Source organism: Coturnix japonica, chromosome Z (assembly GCF_001577835.2).
Source record: "Coturnix japonica isolate 7356 chromosome Z, Coturnix japonica 2.1, whole genome shotgun sequence".
Taxonomy (NCBI): Eukaryota; Metazoa; Chordata; class Aves; order Galliformes; family Phasianidae; genus Coturnix; species Coturnix japonica.
The window spans coordinates 36,878,371-36,900,629 of record NC_029547.1 but is presented as its reverse complement, the minus strand read 5'-3'; the positions used below and the strand labels follow the sequence as shown (position 1 = coordinate 36,900,629).

Genomic DNA, 22,259 nt, shown 5'->3' with positions numbered 1-22,259 from the left:
TTTGTTATTTCATCCTGCCCACCCAGGAGTCTGTACTGTTTTACATTAGTAATCCAGTGCGGCTTCGGCAGACAAATAGGCTCATGTTTTGCATGGCCTCTCAATATTGTCTGAATTGCCCAGATACTAATGCATCTCTGCCCCAGCCGGAACTCTCCCACTGTTGTATGGAGAGCCAGACCCCACAGGATATCAATTCCTAATATATACTCTGGAATTGGGGCAATGGATACCTTGTACTCCCGTGGTGGAAGACGCCCGACCCCCAGTTTTACCCAGGTTTGGGTGACTGAAATGGTCTGTCCCTCAAAGCCTCCAATCATCACTCTATTACCTTTAAATTTAGTTGGGTCTCCATATATTATAGATGTCTCTGCCCCGGTATCAACTAGGGCCATAACCTTCTGTATATTCTTTCGGGACCAGTATATCGTCAGTTCCACATAGGGCCTCCGGTCCCGTCTAGAGGCCCTAGGAGGACTGACATCCCTCGTCAAGCCATGAACTGAGCCAGGTTCAAGTCTTTTACCTCTGATACCTCTGGTATCGTGAACCAAGGCACCCGAGGTGGCTTCTTTTTCCTATTCGGAACTACAAAGTCTTCTAAATTCCATGTTGTTGTTGGTCGCCGCTCTATAAGTCTTATCTCTGGTCTTTTGGGGTTATTCTGAAATTTTTGTGCATCCTTCAGCACTCTCACCTGTGCTCCCGCAGCTGACCCAACACTTGCCCCAGCTGATTAATCAGTGGTTCATGCTGTGATTACCAATCTCCCATACAGGAATGTTGAAAATTCTGTGAAGCGAAATCAATAATAAACTATCATATTAGTTTCATAATGTCTGATAAATGATTAGAATTGTATTCTAAGTGTGCTTTTTCAAGTATATCTTTACAAAGGATTCAAACCATTCACTTTTCATTGGAGTGTTTTTGAAAACAAAAGTTCTTGCCATCTCACTTAACTAAATTCCATCAGAACTGGTGAAAATTCTTACACAGTTAAGAACAATATTGGTCTGTTACTATGTTTGTGCATTTGTTCTAAAGGCAAACTTGTTTTCTGTAGAAATAAGTCCTAAATGTGGACTCATTTTATCTGCAAAATAAAAAATAATAAATCTAGGTTCAGTTATGACCTTGAACTCTCACTAGCAGATTCTCTGCTAGAAAAAAAACAAACAAACAAGAGTTACAGAACTATCTTTTGGGTGTAATAAGTTTTCATTTTGTATTTAGGCCTCAATTATCTTCTACATTCTTTGATTATATTCACAAGGTGAGAAGCCAGTGGGTTTCAGTTATGGACTGAAATATTTGTATTAGCAGTTACTATTACTCTTCTCTCTCACTTATTTATTTATTTATTTGCTCTATGGAAATGACCCTCTTTGCCAGTCTTAAATGAATTTAACTGCCTCTTTGTTCAGATAAAAAAAAAAAGGAAAAAGAGACTTTTATTTATGTTCTTCTTATTTGCTTTTTGCTTGCCAGTGCCTGCCTGATACTATTTCTGTCTTTGACTGAGTCATACTTGAGTTTATTCTACATCTTCTAGTGCCCGACATTGCTTTAGTGAGAGTTATGTGTTTAAAATCATTCTATGAATAGAACTTCACAGAAAACTTTCAGCTGCATCGTTTTCTGCTTAAAATTATTCTCTTTTAACAGCTATGTCAAACATGACGGCTGTTTTGGAACAAGTAGAACTATTCCTGCCCAGTGCCACTATGCTGTTAAATTCCTGCATTCTGATTCTCTGGGTTCTACTTGCTCAAGCCAGGTGACTGAAGAATGTGGTAGGTAGGGGAGGGAGAAAGCTCCATCCAAACCTGTTTGTTTTCTGATTGTTCACAAGACCTAGGAAGTGTGATTAATGCTTAAGTATTTGCTGGATAAAGACCAAGTAAAGTCAAGGATAACTGGTTATATGTCTTAAACACTCCTATCCATTTATTTTAATATGGTGAGAAGGGGAATTCAGAAAGCATAACCAACATTTATGCGTAAGTGTCATCATTGTGGAATTAAGAATCTGTTATATCACCTTAAATTAACTCTATCAAAACAGGAGCTGACTTCCCTGATCAGATGGGCAGAAATTGGCTGACACTAACAGCCAGGCAAACACTTTATTTTACCAGAGCCATGCAGGAGGGCTGGAATCTACCTGCGCTCTATCACAAGTGTGCAGAAGTGGTTCCTGGTCTCAACTATCAAATTTCCACTGACATGTCACTGAAGCAGCTTTGTTCTGTGTTCAGAAGGTATAGCTGTATATGTTCCCTACACAGATCATATGTGGATTGCTGCATGGATGGTAATCACAATTTAATACCATAACACCATACCACTAAAGCATTAACAAGCAGTAACTGTGAACTGTTCTTCAGGTGGATCAGCTCCTAGGAAGAGGTGACAACTGTCAGCCAAAAATGTGTAGCTGTTTGTCAGTGACAAAGTCTTGAAAATCTTTGGTGCAGTCCTTGGGGTTTAAGACAAACCACAGCACGTAAGGCAGTGGTTGCAGTTACTATAGCGAGATGGATAAGGCATCTGCATTTTGAAAAGCAAGAATCATAAAAGCATGTAGAATTTAAAATATACATTTTGCTGTGTGAGAAGCAGGATAGGTAGCTCCGTAGTTACACAGTGTTATTGGGAAACGGGTGTTGCATATTTCTATTAGGGTTCATGCCCTCGTTGGAACTATTACCTATAATTACTAGTATAAATGAGTTTTGGAACAGATTTTGATTTATCAGCCTTAACTAAAAGGCTTCTCATTTGTGAGTCTTCTAGACCTTCACCATTCTTAAACATTTCCTTCCTCCAATTGAGGAACTTTGTGAAATGTTATCTCTTGGTTGTTACGGATGGGAGTGTGTCAAGGAGCCACACTGCTGACTTACAGAAGTTATCAGTGAGCTGAGTGGCTCAGACCTGAGTACCACAGAGGTCAATTTGCTATAAAATCTTTTCTTTGTTTTGGACTTTTACAAATCTCTAATATGAGGGGTTTTTTTGTTTTGTTTTGTTTTTTTCTTCTTTGTTTTTTGGTGATTCGGTGCTTCCTCAGCACACTGGGTAGTAGGGATCTCTGTTCCACCTGCAGCTGCGAGCACGTACCTCCCACGAAAAACGGGGTGTGCCAGTGCGTTCGGGCCGAGGCAGGGATGGCTCATGTGAGAACGGACTGTGTGACGCTACAGGGCCGCCACGGGAGAGGCTAATCCACACGACTTGTCACACTGGTCTGCAGCCATATGATTCTCACACGCCTCCCGGTTCGTGCAGCCGCCTGAGTCGGCCCGCTCCCTCTCGCCGGCTGGCTGCGACCGCGACGCCCCAGAGCCTGCAGGGAGGGCCCGCGCCGGCGGCGTGGGCGAGGATATCGCTGCGGAAGGCGAAGGGACCCTTCCACCCCGAGTAGCGCCGGTGGCCGCGCAGGCCGTCGCAGGTCCCCGGCTGGGGCGCCTGCGCAGCGCCGGGGCGCGGCGGGCGTGTCCGTGACGCTCTGTGTGCCGGCAGGTTCCTGCTGCCGCGCGGATGAGACCAGCGGGGCGTGGCCTGCGCCCCTGCTTCGGTGCTGCGGGGTGAGGGGCACGCTCTGCCGCCTCGCCCGCGTCCCGCCACGGCCAAGGTGAAGCCCCTGGGCGGGCCGCGGGGGCCGGGCGGGGCAGCCGCGCTCTGCGGGGAGGGGCCGGGGCCGCGGCAGAAGCGGAATGGGGTTGTGGGGCCCGCCTGGCACTGCAGCGCCTGGAATCTAGTGATGCGCGCCGCCTACGAAAACCGCCTCCCCCGCGGTAGGTGCTGTGGTCGGCTCTCCGCACAGCTTCGCTGGTCTGCCCAGGGCGGCGGGCAGTGCGGGTGTGACTGGGCTGGGCCCGGGCTCCGCCCGGCCCGGCCCAGCCCGGTCAGCGCTGCGTGAGCCGGTGTGGGCACGGCGCGGAGCCGCGGCTGCTTCTTCCTTCGTGCGCTGCTTTGCTTCTTTTTACCGCTCGTGGGAATTTGGCATAGCTGTATGCTGCAGGTGTCGTTGCAAGTGCTTCGGAGAGAAGCTAAGCAGTGAGAAGCGCGTTGCGTGGGGAAACGGTTTTTTTTCTCAGTGCCGGATGTTATTTCAGACACGTGAGTGAACCTGTCACCGCCAGCTGTAAGTTCGGCGTCGTACCTTGGGGCAGAGGTGAGATTCTGCTTACCTTTCTGGGGAAAAAACACTCTGAAACTTTTAGATAGGGCTGTTTTAGCACAGGCTTTGTGTGTGTATGTGGGTCCGTTTCGAAGAAGTCAGCGACCAGTTAGGATTGTTTCCCGGCAGCGATGCTCCGATAGACCAGCGGCGTGCAAGTTACGCTATGCTGCATGGAAGGCCTCCTGCTGCTGAGGCTGGCTGCGCAGCGCTGCGTGTCGCTACCGCGCAGTGACAGGGCACGGTAACAGCGCGGCCACTGTTCTGTCGATCAGGAGGCCCCGAGGGTGCCACAGCACTTCAGCATCTACTTATTGCTTATGAGCAAATGCAGGTCTGTGCTAGGTTCTCTTATTGATGTTTGGGTCCCTGGTGGAGTAGCAAGGCAGTGTCCTTTTCTGCAGACTTTGCTATTTAACATCAGGGGCGTTTTGTCACATACCCCTATTTCAGCAGAACAAACTTTCAGCGTTCCATTTCTTATATCTCACTGTTGTGAGTTTATTTTTATATCAGTTAAGAACTTTTTTTTTTTTTTTTTTTTTTTTTAGCTTTATTTTTATTCTTCCAAAAAGCAAGGGGAGGATGGCTGAGTAAGGAGTACTCAGTGTGGGTTATTGTGTTATGTGACACCCACAGGGGGCAGTACTCGTGCTGAGGTTGTCCAATCTGAGGAATTTAAAAATTGTCTTCCACGTGATGTGGTTTGACAAAAAAAAAAAACAACAAGCAAACAAAAAAACCCCACCATTGTCTTGGTAGAAGGTGGTAGCAAGCATTTGGCTAACTTTCATTACAGTTAATTTACCCCTGCAGAGACCAGCTTTCCAAAATCGAGCCTAAGAAGCTCCAACTAGAGCAGGGAGGCCTCAGGGAGGGTTGAAGCCCTCCGGGCTGGTAGAGCATCTTACTGTTTCATTCTGTGTTTGCGTTTCAGCCTAGAGAAGATGTTCAGCATGCATTCGCCCAAGAAGTTGTCAGCAGCATGCCTCATGATGAGAGGCAGGTTCTGGGCATGGTTGTACTCTCCTGAATGTGTCTGGTAGCCACCTGCTCTTTTGCTCTTGACATGCATAAGTTGAAAGTTTTCTCAAGTTTCCACTATCTGTGAGCTCCTTGCTCTTAAGAGGTTGCCCCTGTGATATGGATTGCTAATGTTTGAAGGAGCTGAGTGCTATTCAAATCATGCTCTGGAGTAATGACTGCAGTAACAGAAGCATCTAAACTCCTTAAGGAACTTAGAGAGGAAGTCAAGTTTCTTGTGTGAGTGCTGAGCAAGGCAGCTGCTTGTGACAGTGCTTAGGAGGGATTTGTAATGGCAGTGTGTCTCTGGGCCTGTTTTCAAGCCCTTCTACTATGCTCAGCTTTACTGTCTGATATCCTGTGCTAAGCATCAAGGAGATTATGAGCTGCTCAGTGTGTGTGTGTCCTGGATACAGGGACAATTCAGCATGACTGATGCAGTTTTGAAACAGCTCTGCACAGAAAGGCTGAAAGTTGTGGATGAAGGTGCTTACTTTCTTTTGCAATAGCTGTGGAGATGAGTTCTGAAGGTGTTATCCCAAAAGCATAATACATTGCGAGAAACATGTGAGAGTTCTGCTGAATGTTTAAAAAATCCTATGATTTTGGAGAAGTGGTGTCCAGTATTGCATGTACTGGAGGGGAGGCTTTATAAAATTGTAACATTTTCACCTACAGTTAACAGGCCAAGTGGTACAAATCAGATTTCTGGGAATGGCTGCTGAAATTTTTATGGGTTGTGACATGATTTTGTTTCTGCTAAATAATGAACAGAATCATCTTAAAAGGTAAAGATCTGGAAGTATGTTTCAGTTTACAAGTCTGCAATATAGAGCCATTGGTTGCTTTTTACTGTTTTTCATTTTTTTCCCTTCTCCATTGGGTTTCAAAGGCTTGACCATTTCCCATAGCTCAGCTATGGGTGAGCTATTATGGTGAAATAACAAGTGTGAATGCTTGATATCTTTGTAGACCTACCTGAGCTGCTCTGACAGCAGCTCAGAGGGCTGGACACTGAGTTTGACATTGGCAGGCACCTCTGAGGTGTAGCAATGCGCTGTTGAGGCATCGCCAAGAAATCAGGAAAATTGCTGGTGTTTCCAGTTCTTGTTCAGGACTTGGTGGAGGGAAGTGTTTAGTTTCTTCCATGATAGTCCTTCTCCTTCTGGCTATTTTTACTGCTTCCAGCTCTCCCCCCTGGCCCTATACCATTCACTTTCTGCCTGATGAAGGGGTTAGGTTATCTGTGCGAGAAGCAGCTGACTTTTGCAATATTTCTGTCAACTTAAATCAAGCAAGTTTTGAACATGATACTCTGAGCATGACGATGACAAGTTCCTCATGTCTTAAGGAGTATGGGGATATCGGGTGCCGGTAACTTTCTAGGAGTGTCTTCCTATGCAAGAAACTAAGCGTAGTTTTCTTATTTTGCTCTTTTCCTGCTGAGTGACTTTGTGTGTTGGTTTTGATTGTTGATTTTTTTTTAAAGGGAGATGACTTAGATATTTACAGCTTTTTAGACAGCATATATCAGAATTGTTTTTTATAGCTGGTGGTAATAAGCTACATGACATGGTTGGCAAGCTGCTGCACAGAGCTTTGCTGCTTCAGTCTCTTGTGGAGCTTAGTGCGTGTTGTTTTGAATGTCCGAGTATATACTGCAGTTTATCTAGTCACGTCGGAAAGTCAGCACTTTGTTATAATGCAGCAGTGGGTAAACTAATCAGCTGACTTTGTTTCCTAATATAAATATTTATAGCACTGTGTACAAGGAAAAGTCTGTAGCTGATCTTTATTTGAAGTTCTGTTCAAACATACTTTTTCAGGGTCTTGGAAAGGAAGGAATATTTTGATCCACAAACAGCTTCTGAGACTTTGTGGTATGTGAAATGCTGTGCTATCAAAAGCCAATTTGCTTCTGTTTTAAGCTCTACTGGGGGAAAGGGGGAGGTTGCATGCCCTTACGTGAGTGGTAGGACTGTCTTTTGGAAGCACACTTAAGGGTACAATCAATCATCTGAGCCATCAGCAGATTTTAGTAGAGCTCTGACTTCACAACTTTTTGCTGCCTTGCATTTACAAATTTCTAGATCATTACATTGTTTCTTATTTCACATTTTTTGTTTGTTTTTTATATATATTACTGTTATTTGACATTGTTTTGTCCTCTGAAATTTGTATTCTTTGTTGCATCTTTCACATATTAGGTTTTTCTTTTTGATTGTAACATCTACAGTGATTTTGCTCAGCTGCTTGCTTCAATTGTGTGGTAAGTAGCAAAGAAATAATTTGTTTGCTTTGCACTTGTTGCGCTTATCTTAAAGATAGTATGCACCTATTTTTAAATGCAGAGCAAAACATGGAAGTGTATGTAGAGGTAAATATTTCTAAAGATTTTACAGACTTAATTAGCTAAATTTACATATTGGAATTTTAGCTTTGTTTTATCTTCTCATTTGATTTGAAATCTGATAGTTACAACTCATCTATTGTGATAAAATGCATTTCTGAAATACTGAGCTGGCTCAATGAAAAATAGGCCTCTCTTAAAATATGAGATAAATTTGTTAAGAGAAAGAGTTTCTGGTGAAAGGAAATACAGAAAACTAAATATCTTGTAAGAAGAGCAAACTGAAGGATATCAGTAAGCTGTGCATATCTATTCTCATTTTTTATTTTCCAGTTGATATGATAAAGAGAGCTAGTGAACTGTCTTGAGAATGTAATTTCAGAGTATTTTGCAGGAAAGTCATAGTATTAAATAGGGTTAATTTCAGAAGTATTTTTTAAGGACTCTCTCTTTAAGAAAATTAAAAGATATCTTATTGTTTTTAATTCTGTGAACAGCGTCACTATGTTAAAATGTTTTGGACAACCAGTGTATATGACTTTAGCTTATATAGACTCAAAATGTCTTCCAATGTCAGTGGCAAACATCTCTAAAAGAGAGTTTTAATAACAGGACTCTAGCATGAAAGCTTTGCGGCTTTTTCATCTTCCACAGGGTTCAGGCATTGGCTTCATCTGGCATGTTTTACATGTGTCACTTCTCAGCATGTCTGTTTTTGTGGCAGTTGCTTTGCTCCAGTTGACCAGTACTACTCGCTTTGGTTACCACTAGAATGTGTGTACTGGTAGGTATGTATGTACCAAAATCTTCAAGTTTTAGTGGCAAAGAATGGGGGGAAGAAATCTGAAATAAGAAAGCAGGACTGCTATTGCATAAACTAAACATTTTGAGCTTTAGATTTGAGGTTACTCTATGTAATACTTGCAGATTTTTCAGATCTTATGTTAAGAAAATGGTGGTAAAAATGCTTAGTACTGACTTGTATAGACTGTACAATTGTGATCATGCATTTTAGCTTTCTCAAAAGTTAGTGTAAGGCTTGAATTAGGTTTAATGGTACAGGTAAGGCGTGTATGTTACTGCACTGAGTTTGTTATCTTCAGTTTTATTTTAGAATAACTTTTCAGAGCACTTAGAAAGTTTTCTTATGAAATATGTGTTGATTTGTTGATTTAAGTATCAGAGTCTTAAAGAAGATGTAAGAAAACCTCTGTGACTGTGCATATGTGTATGTATTAGGATTTACTTTGGTTTAGGGGCCTACCTTTCAGGCCCTAAGTACTTCAGCTCTCCAGTTCAAAGAAGACACGGGTCTCCTAGAAACAGTCTGGTGGAGAGTAACAAAGATGATGAGGGGCCTGGAGCACCTCTGTATAAGGAAAGGCTGAGAGACCTGAGAATATTCAATCTGTGGGTGAGAAGGCTGAGTGGGGATCTCATTGCTGTTTATAAACCATTAAAATGCAGGAGCAAAGTCTATGGCAGGCTCTTGATGCAAGCAACAGTAGAAGGGGCAGCCAGTAGAAACTGTAGCATAGCAAGTTCCATACTAAGGCAGGGAGGAACTTCTTCACTGCGAGAGTGACAGAGGTTGTGAAGTCTCCTTCTCTGTAGATATACATCTACATATACCAGGACCCATCTGGATGCCTACTAGGAAATCTGCTGTAATGGGGAGGTTGGACTTGATGACCTTCAGAGGTCCTTTCCAGTTCCTACAGTTCTTTCATTCTTTGATGGTGGATGGTAAAGTTGATGGTTTTGGTGGTTTCTAATGCACTATAGTATTCTCTTCCTGGAAACATTCAAGGCCAGGGTGGATGGGGCTTTGAGCAATCTGGTCTAGAGGGAAGTGTCCCTGCCTCTATAGCAGGGAGTTGGAAATAGGTGAACATACAGGTCCCTTCCAAGTCAAACCATTCTTTGATTCCTGATATTTGTGTGAAAATGAAGAAGTATATAAAACAAACAAGGGGAATGACCTGATTTTAATGAGGGGACTTCTTTTTGTTTCTTCTTTTTCTTTTGAAACAGATAGTGTTTTAGGTGCCACTTCCCCAAAACCAGTGCATTTAGGATCACAAAAGCATCAGTAACATTTTTTTTTTTTCCATGTATCAAACGTGGCTGAGCAAGACCAAGAAAAAAGCTGATGTCCCTTTTGAAGGGTTTGGACAACAAATAAGACAAGCCTTGATGTATGATCTTGGAAGATTATAGAGAGAGGGCAGTTGTCAAACCTGGCAGCCAACAGAGGAAAGCTTAAATCTGTAAATTACTTTATTCATACAAGAAGAAGAGAGCTTGAGGTTTTTTTATGACGGAGGATACAAACACCTGAATTCTGTGACTGAATCATCATTGTTCTGTGTTTTCTCACAGAAATTCTGAGGTCAGGTCATATGTACTAGTGGAATGGAATTAATACCCAACCAAGAACACTGGGCCAGATTTACTAATTTCCCTTTCCCTCTCAGCAATGTTGCTACCTAACTTGTGTTTTATTTCCCTTGAATTCTGTCCCAGTGTCTGACCAGAGCTATTGCTGTCTTGGAGATGCTGAGCGTCTTGGTGTTCATCCAATGTAGAAATCAACTTAGCATTGAAGTAGATGGTGTCCTTACATGTCTCAGTAGTCTAGAAGGCACTCCCAGTACATCTACTCCCTGGATGCAAGGTGTGAATGAAGTGGTTGCTGATATTTAGCTGTTATTCTGAACAGAAAAAAATAATTTCATAAAATGAGGAACGCTGTTACATAATAGCTTTGTGGTTTGTCTAACAAGCAGGAATGTGGGTTCTGTGTTACGCTTGCATTTCAGCACATTCTGAAACTTATGAGAAAACTTATGAGAAGTACTGGGTGTATCCTCTGCCCTTTTGCTTAGGATTCACCCATAGATTTCATAGGACTGGGAAGATTAATGAAGCTGAGTTGGTGGCTCAGTGACGAAAAATTCACTCGAGAGGAAGGTGAGTGCATGTTACATCAGGCATGTTGTTACTTTTAGGAGGAAATGGGTAAGGTGGAAATAATGTCTAACTTCTTGTAGTCCATTTAATGTCTTAGTATTGCATTATGTAAGTGCAACTTCTGATTTGGAACTTTACCTCCCTGAAGAAATTTACTATGAGGAATTTGCCATGGGATAGTGTTGCACAGACAGTATGAAATAACAATGGGAGATTCCACAGAATCCAGCGTATATCAGCTTGAAATGTAACTACTCATCACCCTCTACTCCCTTCTGGTTTGCTCCTCTTAAAAATTTATTTATTTATTTATTTTATTTTGGTTGCTCTTTCTAGTGTGCAATAACTGCTGGTAATTTACTCACTTCTATGCGATCACTGGTAGACAAGTGGCATTAGCTGTGCCCTGTGTGCTTGTTGTCTTTACCTTTCTCGGAATCCTTTATTCAAATTAAGCATAGCATATAAAGTTTTAATAACTCTGTGTGATTTCCTGCATTATCATCAACATAGTAGAATGTTAGAGAGATAATTAGTTACTTTCCTTGACCCTCTGGATTGCTGCTGTGTAGTGTGTACATTCTTTTCTCCCTTTTTTGCTTTTTCTATGTGTGTGTAGGAATTTTTTTGTTTGTTTGTTTTTAAACTGCTTGACCTGGACTGTTTGTACCTTAGTGCTGAATAAGGTTTAGTATTTTATGTTGAATTTAGAGTCAAGAAAATTAAGACCTAGCAGTTCAGGATAGTTCAGCTGTGTTGCTGGCTCCACTTGTAAGGCATTTCAGCACAGTATAATATATAGACACTGTTGGCATTATAAGACTGTTAATCATCTGCCTGACAGCAGGTCAGCACTGCAAACTAAACAGCACTTGGCTACTTGAATTCAAGAATCTAACATATTCTCCCCAAGTAAGACCTACAGTCTGGATTGAGTAATACCAAATTTATTTTTTGTCATATTGTCTGCTTTGTGGTGAACACAACTATTCTCCTTTAACTACTCATTTTCTTTAAAGGAAGTCAAGATAGCATGCACCTGGAGGTTACTTGAACTAATACAGGACAGCTGTTCAATTGAATGAAGCTGGAATTTTTGAAAAACTGAGCAATTGCTCCCTGGTTTTTGAGCAAAGATTCTGTTTTCAGTTAAGCTTTGAAACAAACTTCCTTCATACTGCACCTGCTTTAGACTTCTAGCATCTGTCAAATGGAATTTTCCTGTAATAAAAACTTGGTTATTATATATGTTGAACAAAGACTTTTGAAAAGTCTTAGAAATTTTCTACGGGGTGTGCATATTTCTTGCTGCCATTTCCCAAGAGAATAAGTGCAAGATCATTTCACCACCTATATATATGAATATCTTTTTCCTCTCTTTATCCTGTCATCTGTCTTAAAACTAACCCTGTGCCCTTTGAGAACACCGTTATGATTTTGGTGTTGTGTTTCTGGGTTTGTTGTTGTTACAATATTTATTATTCATATTAGACCTCAAATGGAAGTACTGTGGTTCAGTTAATGGTCCTATAGACTGCAACCTTAATTGCTCAGAGGCACTGTTTGAGGAAGCAGTGTACCCTGAGGACACTATGTCCTTAAAAGGATAGGAAAATTGAGTCCTTAGCACGGTATGGTTTCTGTCCAAGAAATGTATTCAGGTCTTGCTTAAATAAGAACACCAAACGCTTCATGTTTCTTGCTGCACCACTATTCCTTTTTATTCTAGATGTGTGGAATAGTAGTGAGAAATAAGTATTTTGTGGTATCTCACATTATCCAGAAAGCTTTTTAAAGTGCGTATATTAGCTTCAGCAGAAGCTTTTTTTGATGACTTACAGTTATGGAGATAATAATACTGGCTGTTAAATCTCTTGACATCAATTTCTGTTTTATTATAATCAAACTCTGAGCTTACTAGGACTAAATTATAATGTGAAACTACAGTTCATACTTACAATACATTATTTTAAAAGTGATGTTAAATAGATTGAAGAGAGGAAGAGCTTGTGTCTGTGTGAAGAAGTGTGATCAGTGCAAATAAACTTAGGGTGTCTAGTGCAGAGGCATTCAATATTCTGATATCATCAGTAAATAGCAGTAGATATTGATAATTTGTGATTGTTTATTGTCTTCTAGGCTATTGGAGATGGTGATTTGAAGAATAAGATTTCCGATATGAACAAAGTAAAAACATCATCTGAAAAAAGGTGAGTTTAGTGACTTCTCAGAATTAAGACATTAGAGGTTTGTGAAGAAACAATCTTTATGTTAAATAAAATATTGTTTGTCTCTTATGAGAGTGAGTTGATGTTCTCCTCCCTCTCTACTCACCCCTGATGGGATCACATCCAGAGCACTGCGTCCAGATGTTCCTTCTGAGGAAGCTTACATTGTTTAGCATGAAGTAACTTCACTTTTAGTGGATAGTTTTTCACACTTAAAATGCTCCAGCAGTTATTCTTAGATATATCCATACGTATGTCAATATACATTCTATTTCATTGAAAGAAATTTCAGTTAATTTCATACTTTCATGCAGGTACTGGTGAAACATAAAAAAGGAATTAATGGATAAGTCACGGAGTGTTGTTCTACAACAATTCTACAATCCAATAGTACAAGCAAATGAAATTACAGAAGAGTCTGTTATTTTTGTGATATCTCATCTTAAAAAATATTTTAAAAAGCTATGTGATCAACTGTGGAAGGCCATGTTACAGTTAGACAACATCAGGAAGCTGTTTTGGGACATTTGGTTTTTTCTCTTCTTGAGATAGCACAGGTTGAACCACTTCATTTCATCAAACCATTTGAACCGAAGATTTAGAAAAATTCTCAGTGCAGCAAAATAGGCTGTTTTGGTTTCAATTATAGTCCTCTGAAATTCTAGTTCTTTTGTGAATGAGTGAATGAATTTGTGAGAAGTACTTGCTGTACTCTGGATAAATCTTGTATCTTGGGCTGGATTTAAAATGTAAGAGGGTTATATAACAATTTAAATGAAAACATTTAGATTACTCTTATCTTTTGTTGCTTATAGTAGTGGAACAGCTTGATGCTAAAGACCAATATGTACCAAGTATATAAAGAAAAATATATTTTTGTGGAGTGGCTACTTAAGTGTTTTGGTTTTTAATTTTAATTTTTCCTTTGGTTAGTGTGTTAAAATGAAAGTTTCTTTACCTGTAACTGAAAGTAATTTTTCCCTAAGTCATACACACAAAAAAGTGATTAATTGTTTCCAGAGATAGCAATGAACCAATCCAGAATATCATCTTTCTAAAGATAGTGGTAACTGGAGATGGTTGAAAGGAAAGTTAGGTTTGGAAATGGCTTGAATTGATTAAAAAAAGAAGTGGGGGGGGGAGGTGGGGGAGAGAATTCTACCTACTTCAATTCAGCTTTCTGCAGGCACACTGGGATTACTGCAGATAGCATACTGGAATGCACAAGGCTTTGCTGTAGAGAAGGGAAAAACTTCCTGATATGTAAATGTGTTGGCTAACAGCAATCAGCAATTTCAGAGGAAGTAAATACAGTTGGGAAACTGACTTCCTCAATTTGAGTGTTATTTTGGGGGACTTCTTAAGGATGCGTAGCCTAAAACTGTTCTAAAAATACTGATATTTGATTACAGCTGTGACGGATGTCATTTTGAGCAGATACTTAGGTTTTTATGCGTAGTTTGGTGAAAGTACTACACAGTGGGTAATGGAGAGTTGTGAATCTAGTACTTTTTCATAATCACAGTAGGAATGCTTAAACATTATGGAGGTTGGGCTGGAATAAATGTCACTGAAATGAGAGGACTTTCTTTGAAAAGGTGTTTTCTTGTTAAGGAAGTTCTTTCTCAAGTATTGACCCCCTATAGTCTTCTAATCTTTGCTGTGTGGGTAACTGCTTCCTCTGTATCTACCCAGGGCTTTCCTAATCAGTGAAGGGGAAGTTCACAGAACTCCTGTTATTTACAGTCATATGTTTGGAAACAGTTGATGTGACTGCAAGTTTGTTTATGCCTACTTTCTGTAAATAACATGGTGGTATGAGAGGCACTTTGAGCTCAATGTTTGAATGTGGACTGGAGAAAAGGTTTCCAGTGTATACAATCAAAAATGTCTGGTAAAATTCATTTCAGGATGCTTAAAGAAAAGCTGCCTAGATCTGTCCCAGAGCTTACTTGTTGACTTAAAAACTCATGGGATTTGGGCTAAGTGCAGAAGGGTGGATGTAGCAAATGTAGTTCTTTTGTTTGTGGAAGTGAGGGAGAAGGAACCGAGTAACTGTAGATCAGTTCACTTCTGGAAGAGTTAACAAAACAGGTGATACTTTCAACAGGTGAGTGTGCTTTGAGATGGTCTTGAGAATTTATCTCATCTTTCTTGTGGGAAAGTGTTCCCATGAGCTGGATAGAGGCATTAAATACTATGTATATATTATTTTAATGAAGCTTTAAACACTACTGTGTATGGTACTGCCATTAGGTAGGTAAGGCTGCTACTCCATTTAAATATCCTAGAATAGAGCACTGGCTGAAATGGTAGCAGTTATTCATTGTCATAAAGTAAAGAATGTACAGAGTTTTTCTGGGTATGTTATTATTATTATTTTTTCTATATCTGGTCATGAATGAATGAAAAATACTCAGAGGTTCAGCTAATGAACTGAAAGAGAGGAATACTTCTTAAAATTGCAGTCAATTTGTATCCCAAAAGATCTGAAAAATACCAGAGGACCAAATGACTTCAAGGTACTTTTGTGAAATGCAGAAAATGGTTCTAACTATTTGATGGAAATATGTGCATGGTACTATATTTTGAGAGAAATATTACTGGGACAGATGAAGAACAGTACGTTCTTATTTATAGTGCGTAAGAACAGGAATACTAAGGTTAAACTGCAGTGATCAAAACTTTAAAGTTTACAAAGCATCACAGTACAGTTGTCTTTGTCATTCTGTCACTGTTTTGCAGGCTGTTAAGGACAGGTTGATCATATATCTGTCAGGAAGAGCAAACATGGTCTTGAGCATAGTGTCAGTGACCTCACAAAGCTTATTTTGGTGCTCCGTAGCCATGACTTTCTAACTAGAAATAGTGGAAACTCTCTAAGCCTCAGTGACTTTGGAGTGGTTTTACAAGGAAGTTTTATAAGGGGTGAGGTTAGGAAAAAAAAAAGAGGTTCTTCACACGGTGGGGAAAACAGGTTTCTTATGAAAGGCTGGCTGCAATGTTAAGGGTATTCTTGTGAGATTCTGGAATGTCAGTAACTAAAGTTGAAATTTAGTTTGACAGGACAGTTTCTTACTTCCTTGTTTTACCTTGCCGCTAGGTTAAGAACACTGAATTCCTGTATTTTGAAGAACTCTTTCCTAAATAGAGAAACTGCTTATTTGAGAAGACATTTCAGGTACCCAAAAGACTTCCAGAGATTAGGCTTTTGTTTTGTTCTCAGGTCAAATGAGTTGTCACAGCTATGCTGTATGCAGGTGCAGTCAGTCAAGCTGGCTACCATAAGTTGTGTCCTACAATCCTTCCAGTTTATATACATTTACATACATTGAAAGCTGTTGCAGTATTTTACACCACTAGGTATACTAGTGTAGAATTTAATAAGAGTCTGGTTCCTGTTTTAAGGAGAAAATTCAGTCATAGGTTAGACGAGGACTTTGATTCATATTTGAGCATGGACTCTAGGACTGCTGCCATTTTCAAGAACGCTTAACTCGGTGTTCTCCAGATGTGAAATCTGTTTGGCTATATTTCTGCTCAAGGATTTCTTTCAAAATGAATAGCCTAAAACAATTTTCAAACTGTTAGAACTGTCTGCTCTTACTAGAAATTCTAGCCCTGGGAGAAGATTATACCTCTAAATAGTTGGAATTATATTGTTGTTGTAGCCTGCAGTGAGGATCATCTACTTTTCCTAGCCCCCTTAAAGCTTTTGCTAAGTATTAAAATACTATATTAGGTGCTAACTGTCTCTAGGTGGTGTATTACTTCCATATACCAAGTGCTGCTTTTTGGCTTGCCATAGGAGTAAAAAATCAGATTTACTTTGAAGAATTCAATTCTTTGAATTGATTTTATATTTTGAACAGCTTCTGTTTCTTCTTTTCTTTTACTTTGTTGCTGTCCACAGTTGTTTCCTACTTGGAAACTATAGGTTTTTCCTTATTAGAGTAATGATATAACAAAGTGGCAGTTACTTACTTGTCCTTCCTCCCTTACCCGCCCGCTGTAGCTTCTTTCTGAATTAGCTGGGTGCTTTCTTGTTTCATTTTGGAGTTCGTGAAGTTAACATCCTTTGGAAATCTGTCTGTATATCAGATTGACAAGGTCTGGGTTAATTTTGGAGTATTCTGAGTTCAGTAAATAAACAGATGAGTAGAAATAAACAAAACAAAGCTTAGGCTTTGTTGTTGCTTTGTTGCTACTGTTCAGCCTGATATGGGATGGTGAGAAAGAACTGGAAGTTATTATGCTTTAATCATACACATAATGTGATATGTGAGGAAAACATTTATTTTAGATCAGAAAATACTCACAAACTGAAGTCTAGCAAATGACTTTCATTTAAGCTTTGTAATTATTTTGCTGCTCCTTGCTACTGACTTTAAAAAGTTATAAATATTGGCTATAATCTGAAGGGCTTTTTAAATCATGCTGCTTACTTAGATGCCAGTGTGGGAAAGTAATAGTTCTGGAAAGATTTTCCTCAGCAGCTACTACTGGTTTGCTTTTGCAGCATCATGACCTTTGCTATTTTATTTTATTTTATTTTATTTTATTTTATTTTATTTTATTTTATTTTATTTTATTTTATTTTATTTTATTTTATTTTATTTTATTTTATTTTNTTATTTTATTTTATTTTATTTTATTTTATTTTATTTTATTTTATTTTATTTTATTTTATTTTATTTTATTTTATTTTATTTTATTTTATTTTAATTATTATTTTTTAACCTTGATTTTAACATTTCTTTGTCCATATGTGAACTAATCTTTTTAACAGGTGGTAGCTGTGTGAAGCCTTTTCACAGATATAAAATACAAATGAAGAAGTAATAATTCTGCATAATTATAAGAGATACTGACTGACTGCATTTATAAAGTTAATCTTATATACTTACATTGCAGATAGTCAGGACAGTGTGTGTGTAACATGATTTATTGTTGTCTGTTGCAGAATTTTAATCATACAAATGTGTGAAGTTACTTTTGTTTCTCCTTCCAAGTATTTTCCTCTATTTAATTGTATGACTATAATTCAACTGTTAAAGGTTTGTCTAACAACTACTTTCTTAAAGGAATGTGAATCTGAAAACTATTCTAAATAGTTGTTAAAGCCTGAAACTGAAGAAGAGAGAAAACATTATCTAGAGAGACTTTATTTTGGGCACTATAAATATTTATTTTTATGTGTGATCTACCTGTCTTTATAAATAATTTCTTATGTGAAGTTCATTTTCAAGGCAAGTTGTGATATCAGGCCAAAATACTCTTTGTGTTCAAAACAAATCCAAACTCTGATTATAAATCTGGGGACTTACTGAAGGTTTTTGTTTTGTTTTTATTGTTTTTTTTTTTTTGTTGTTTTGTTTTTTAAACTTAAAATGGAAGTCTTTTTCTTTAGCTAATGAATATTCGCTTACTTATGAATGATAATCTTTTTCTTCACTTCAGAAACACCAGCCTGTGAGAAAGCTAGTCATAGAAACTGCCAGGAGCAGCTAATTTTGCTTCTGATGCTGCTGACACCTCTTCAGTGTACTCACATCCACTAGTTGGTCTCAGCAACCCACAAGATGTTCAGCAAACACTGATGAATGTCAGTGGATGCCATGTTCCCTACACCTGTTGCCTACCTTTGCGTCATAGGCACTTCTGTGTCAGACTGCCTCTCTGTTGCCATTGGTTCCACAGCAACAAAGTGTAACCTAATATTGGTGGGAATGTTCAAAGGCTGTTGCCATATCACCAGCACCTACCTCTTAAGTCATGGAGCACAACAAACATGAGGCTTTTAGAGCAACTCTTCCATGCGGAATTATGCTTGTTTTCCAATCAAGATAAACTATAGAAATGAAATTGCTGCTCTATGTACTCTTCACATGGGACTTCAGGGACTCTCATTTTTAGTGTTTGGGTTTTTTTGTTGTTGTTATTGTGGGTATTTGGTTTTTATTTATCCAGTATTTGATATAATGCTTACTGTTAATATATAAATGAAGGTAAAAATAAAAAAATTCTTTTAGTGTCTCTAGCAGTTCTCGGACTATGTCTTTGCTGTCACAGCTGGAGAAGATCAATTTAGACTGTGTGCTGGGAGAAGCAGATAATGCCAGATATGTTACTGCAAAGATCCTTCACTTGGTCCAGAGTCAGGGTAAACAGCCGAGTTTTTTCTTACTAATAGTTTTCCTTTTGAGCCTCCCTCCTTCTGTTTCTTCCTTGCTGGACTTTTAATTTTTCTTCTACTTGCTAAGCTTTATTAAGCTGTTTTTTTAATGGATTGTTGAAGTCAGCTGTCTAAGACCATGCTTAATGTTATCTGGTATAGAACTGGTTGCACTGAATAAATTTTATATTTGTGCAGTATTTTTTTTTATAATTTATATTGCACATAAATTATAACATATATGCAGTTAAGTAATTAGTTTAAGTGTAAGGACACTTAATGAGATCTGATGCATTGTAAACTATTTGACTGCTGTAGGTAAATTAATATAAAAGGAAGTGTTCTTCTTTTGGTAAACAGTGGAATCATTAAAGTTAGAAAAAGACATCAGAGATCATCTAGTTAAACTGTCTATGTATCACCAGCATATCCACTAATCATGTTCCTAAGTGCCACACCTACATGATTCCTTAACATCTCCAGGAATGATGACTTCACTGTGTCTCTGAGCAGTCTGTTTCAGTACCTCACCACTCCTTCTGGGAAGAAATTTTTCCTAATATCCAGCCTGAACCTTTCTTGCTGTAACTTAAAGCCATTGCCTTTCATCCTGCTACTGGTTACTTGGGAGAAGAAACCCCCACATCCTTTCAACCTTTCATCCTTTCATTGAAGGAGGTAATTGAAGAGGGCAATAAGGTTTCCTCTGAGCCTTCTTTTCTCCAGACTGGACAATCCCAGTTTCCTCAGCTGCTGCCCATAAGACTTGGGCTCCAGACCCTTCACAGCTTTGTTGCTCTTCCATGGACACACTCCAAGCCCTCAATATCTTTCTTGTAGTGAGAGGACCAAAATGATACTCGGGAGAATATCTTCATATGAAGAATAAGCTATTTAGTGTTAAAATAGTTCATTTTTAGTTTTAGTGCTGTTGAGAAGTGACATGTTACCACAGTAGACTAATATAATGAAGTTGCTTCAAAAGTAGTGCCTCCTATTTATTTCCATATAAATGACAGCAGATATAAAGAGCACAATAACACTATTTCATATAGGAAATTCTCAGCTATGGAATACTATTCCTGAGCATTTTTACTAATGATGAACAAGAGACTGCATGCCATGCTCATAAAAATCTGCACCAGTAGAGATGTTCCACTGTTACCACTGCTGGAACACACCACCTACTGTACTCACATTCACTGTTTGGTCTCCATAAATTCAGCAAGTGTTATTTTTTCCACATGGAGGAATTCAGTGACACACCTTTGCTTCACACATGCTTCCATGTCAAACACCACTTTGTCAGACTGCCCATCCACTTCTGTTTGTCGCACAGCAACAGAATGTAACGGAATATTGGTGGGAAGGTTCAGCCTCCACTGCCATATCATCAGCATCCACTTCTGATGTTGTGGGCCTGCATAATGAATAACATTACTTTCAGAACACCCATCATAAATGATTCTGTGAATTGAACTCATACTGAGTTACAGTGGCTTTAGCTCTGCTTCTTACTCTGTCTTTTCAAATATTGTTTATTACTAACCTTTTTCAGGCTATCTTCATTTTCTATACTGTTTTAAAATTTGTTCTATCTGAAGGCAAGCATATTTAATAATATAATACTAATCACTACAGTAGCTAATACATTAGAAGGAAAACTGCCTCTTTCTCACTGACAGAAAAAACCAAGAAAGAGATGACATCTAAGGGTTCCAGTGCAATAGAAGTTATCCTGTCAACCCTAGAGGTAAAACCTTTTAATCTCTGTGCTTACTTGGATATTGCAGGTTTTCACATTGTAATTGGGCTTGGTATTGTTAAATATGTAGTTATCCTTCTTTATGTCTAAAACTTGATTTTTTTTCAAGTAATTGTAATGGTTAGGTAGGATCTTGAAGTATTGTACTTAATGCTTCATCATTTCTCCCTCGTTTTTTGTTGTTGTTATTTTTTCCAAATATTTTCTTTAATATGTCATACGAAGAAGTAGAATTTAATGGGTTTTATGGTTAACTCAGACTGTGTGGTGGGGTGGTTATATGGGCAGTAACATCTGATGTTCTGTTTGATTTTTGTGGTAGATGTTTTCTTTGAGCTTAAAATATCTAAGATAATACTAGATTCCTAAATCAAGCAAGGAAATATGTCTAATTTCTATTGCAGAATACAAACGATCCTCAAACTATTCTAAATATATTGAGTATCCTCATTGAATTAGTCTCTGTTGGTAAGTGTTTATTAACAAACAGTGATTATACTCTCATATTCTTCTGCAGAATTATTTATTTATTTATTTTCCCTCGAAGTTTGCTAAGCGTTATATGTATTCTGTGCTAAAATGACATAAAGAATGGGGCGATTTTTCAAATACTCTTTCATACATGAATAACTGCTGTTGCTGTAAGTCTAAGATAAGCATTTTACTGTTGCGCAGTCACATTTGAAGAAAATATTGCTACAAGCATTGCTATTTAAAATCTTTCTGATAATTATAGTTTGTATATTTAACTGTTCTTCAGCTCTGACACTCAAATGAGTTTTGATTGCTAGGGTGTGGTCGGAGAGCAGGCATCTTGGTCACCAAAGGAGGGACACAGATCTTATTGCAGGTGCTTTTGGATGCAAGCAAAGAATCTCCACCAAATGAAGAATTAATGGTGCTTCTTCATACCCTTCTTGCAAAAATTGGTCCAAAAGGTAATGATGAATGTATTCAAGTAGCCTTGTGGTTTTGTAGTGGAAGCCTATTAAAATTTTTCCCTTTTTTATTGTCAAAGCTTCCATGTACTCTGAAGTGGTAGAGGAGGAAAAAAAGGATAACTAGATTAGATGGGAGGAATAATTTGTAGAAGTGGACATGAAGAGTTAAGTTGTCACTTGAAAGAGTTCAGATATTTAAATTCCATATTTTAATGATAATTTCAAAACTGATTTGATTTTTTTTTTTTTTTTTGGCAGACAAAAAGATTGGCATGAAAGCAAGAATTAATGGTGCCCTGAACATATCACTAAATTTAGTGAAGCAGAATTTGCAGAACCACAGGCTAATATTGCCTTGTCTTCAAGTATTAAGAATTTATTCAACTAACTGTAAGTATTGCAGATTACTCTTTTCTTTCCCATGTTATCCCTTCTATTTATTTATTTATTTTCCACAGACATAGTTAAAATATAACATATGAATAGTTGTTTAATGTTAAGTGGTTAGTCACGATGGTTAGCCAAGAATTTGACTTTTATATTGTCAGGTTGCTTAAATGTCTAGTAAAATCTGTGAAGCAAATCTTTGCATACATTTATTTTTTTTGTTCA

General features: G+C 38.6%; 1 protein-coding gene across 20 annotated transcripts in view; it reads left to right on the top strand.

The window, feature by feature from the left end:
- The first annotated feature begins 3,494 nt into the window (after positions 1–3,494).
- Positions 3,495–22,259, top strand: part of AGTPBP1 (ATP/GTP binding protein 1) — a 69,083-nt gene continuing 50,318 nt past the window's right edge. Inside the window, exons 1-12 of one of the 20 annotated variants that reach the window (XM_015849221.1) lie at positions 3,888–4,186; positions 7,042–7,095; positions 7,423–7,484; positions 8,220–8,349; positions 10,454–10,538; positions 12,678–12,748; positions 15,870–15,947; positions 18,799–18,929; positions 20,627–20,694; positions 21,111–21,174; positions 21,498–21,644; positions 21,906–22,037. In XM_015849221.1, the coding sequence (XP_015704707.1) occupies positions 12,717–12,748; positions 15,870–15,947; positions 18,799–18,929; positions 20,627–20,694; positions 21,111–21,174; positions 21,498–21,644; positions 21,906–22,037 (652 nt within the window). In that variant the 5' untranslated portion in view covers positions 3,888–4,186; positions 7,042–7,095; positions 7,423–7,484; ... (1 more) ...; positions 10,454–10,538; positions 12,678–12,716. Of the gene's footprint in view, positions 3,644–3,710; positions 3,807–3,870; positions 4,187–7,041; positions 7,096–7,422; positions 7,485–8,219; positions 8,350–9,530; positions 10,243–10,453; positions 10,539–12,677; positions 12,749–15,869; positions 15,948–18,798; positions 18,930–19,424; positions 19,620–20,626; positions 20,695–21,110; positions 21,175–21,497; positions 21,645–21,905; positions 22,038–22,259 lie in introns of those variants that run through there. The other 19 variants (XM_032441154.1, XM_015849222.1, XM_015849229.2 and 16 more) reach the window with 19 other exon arrangements.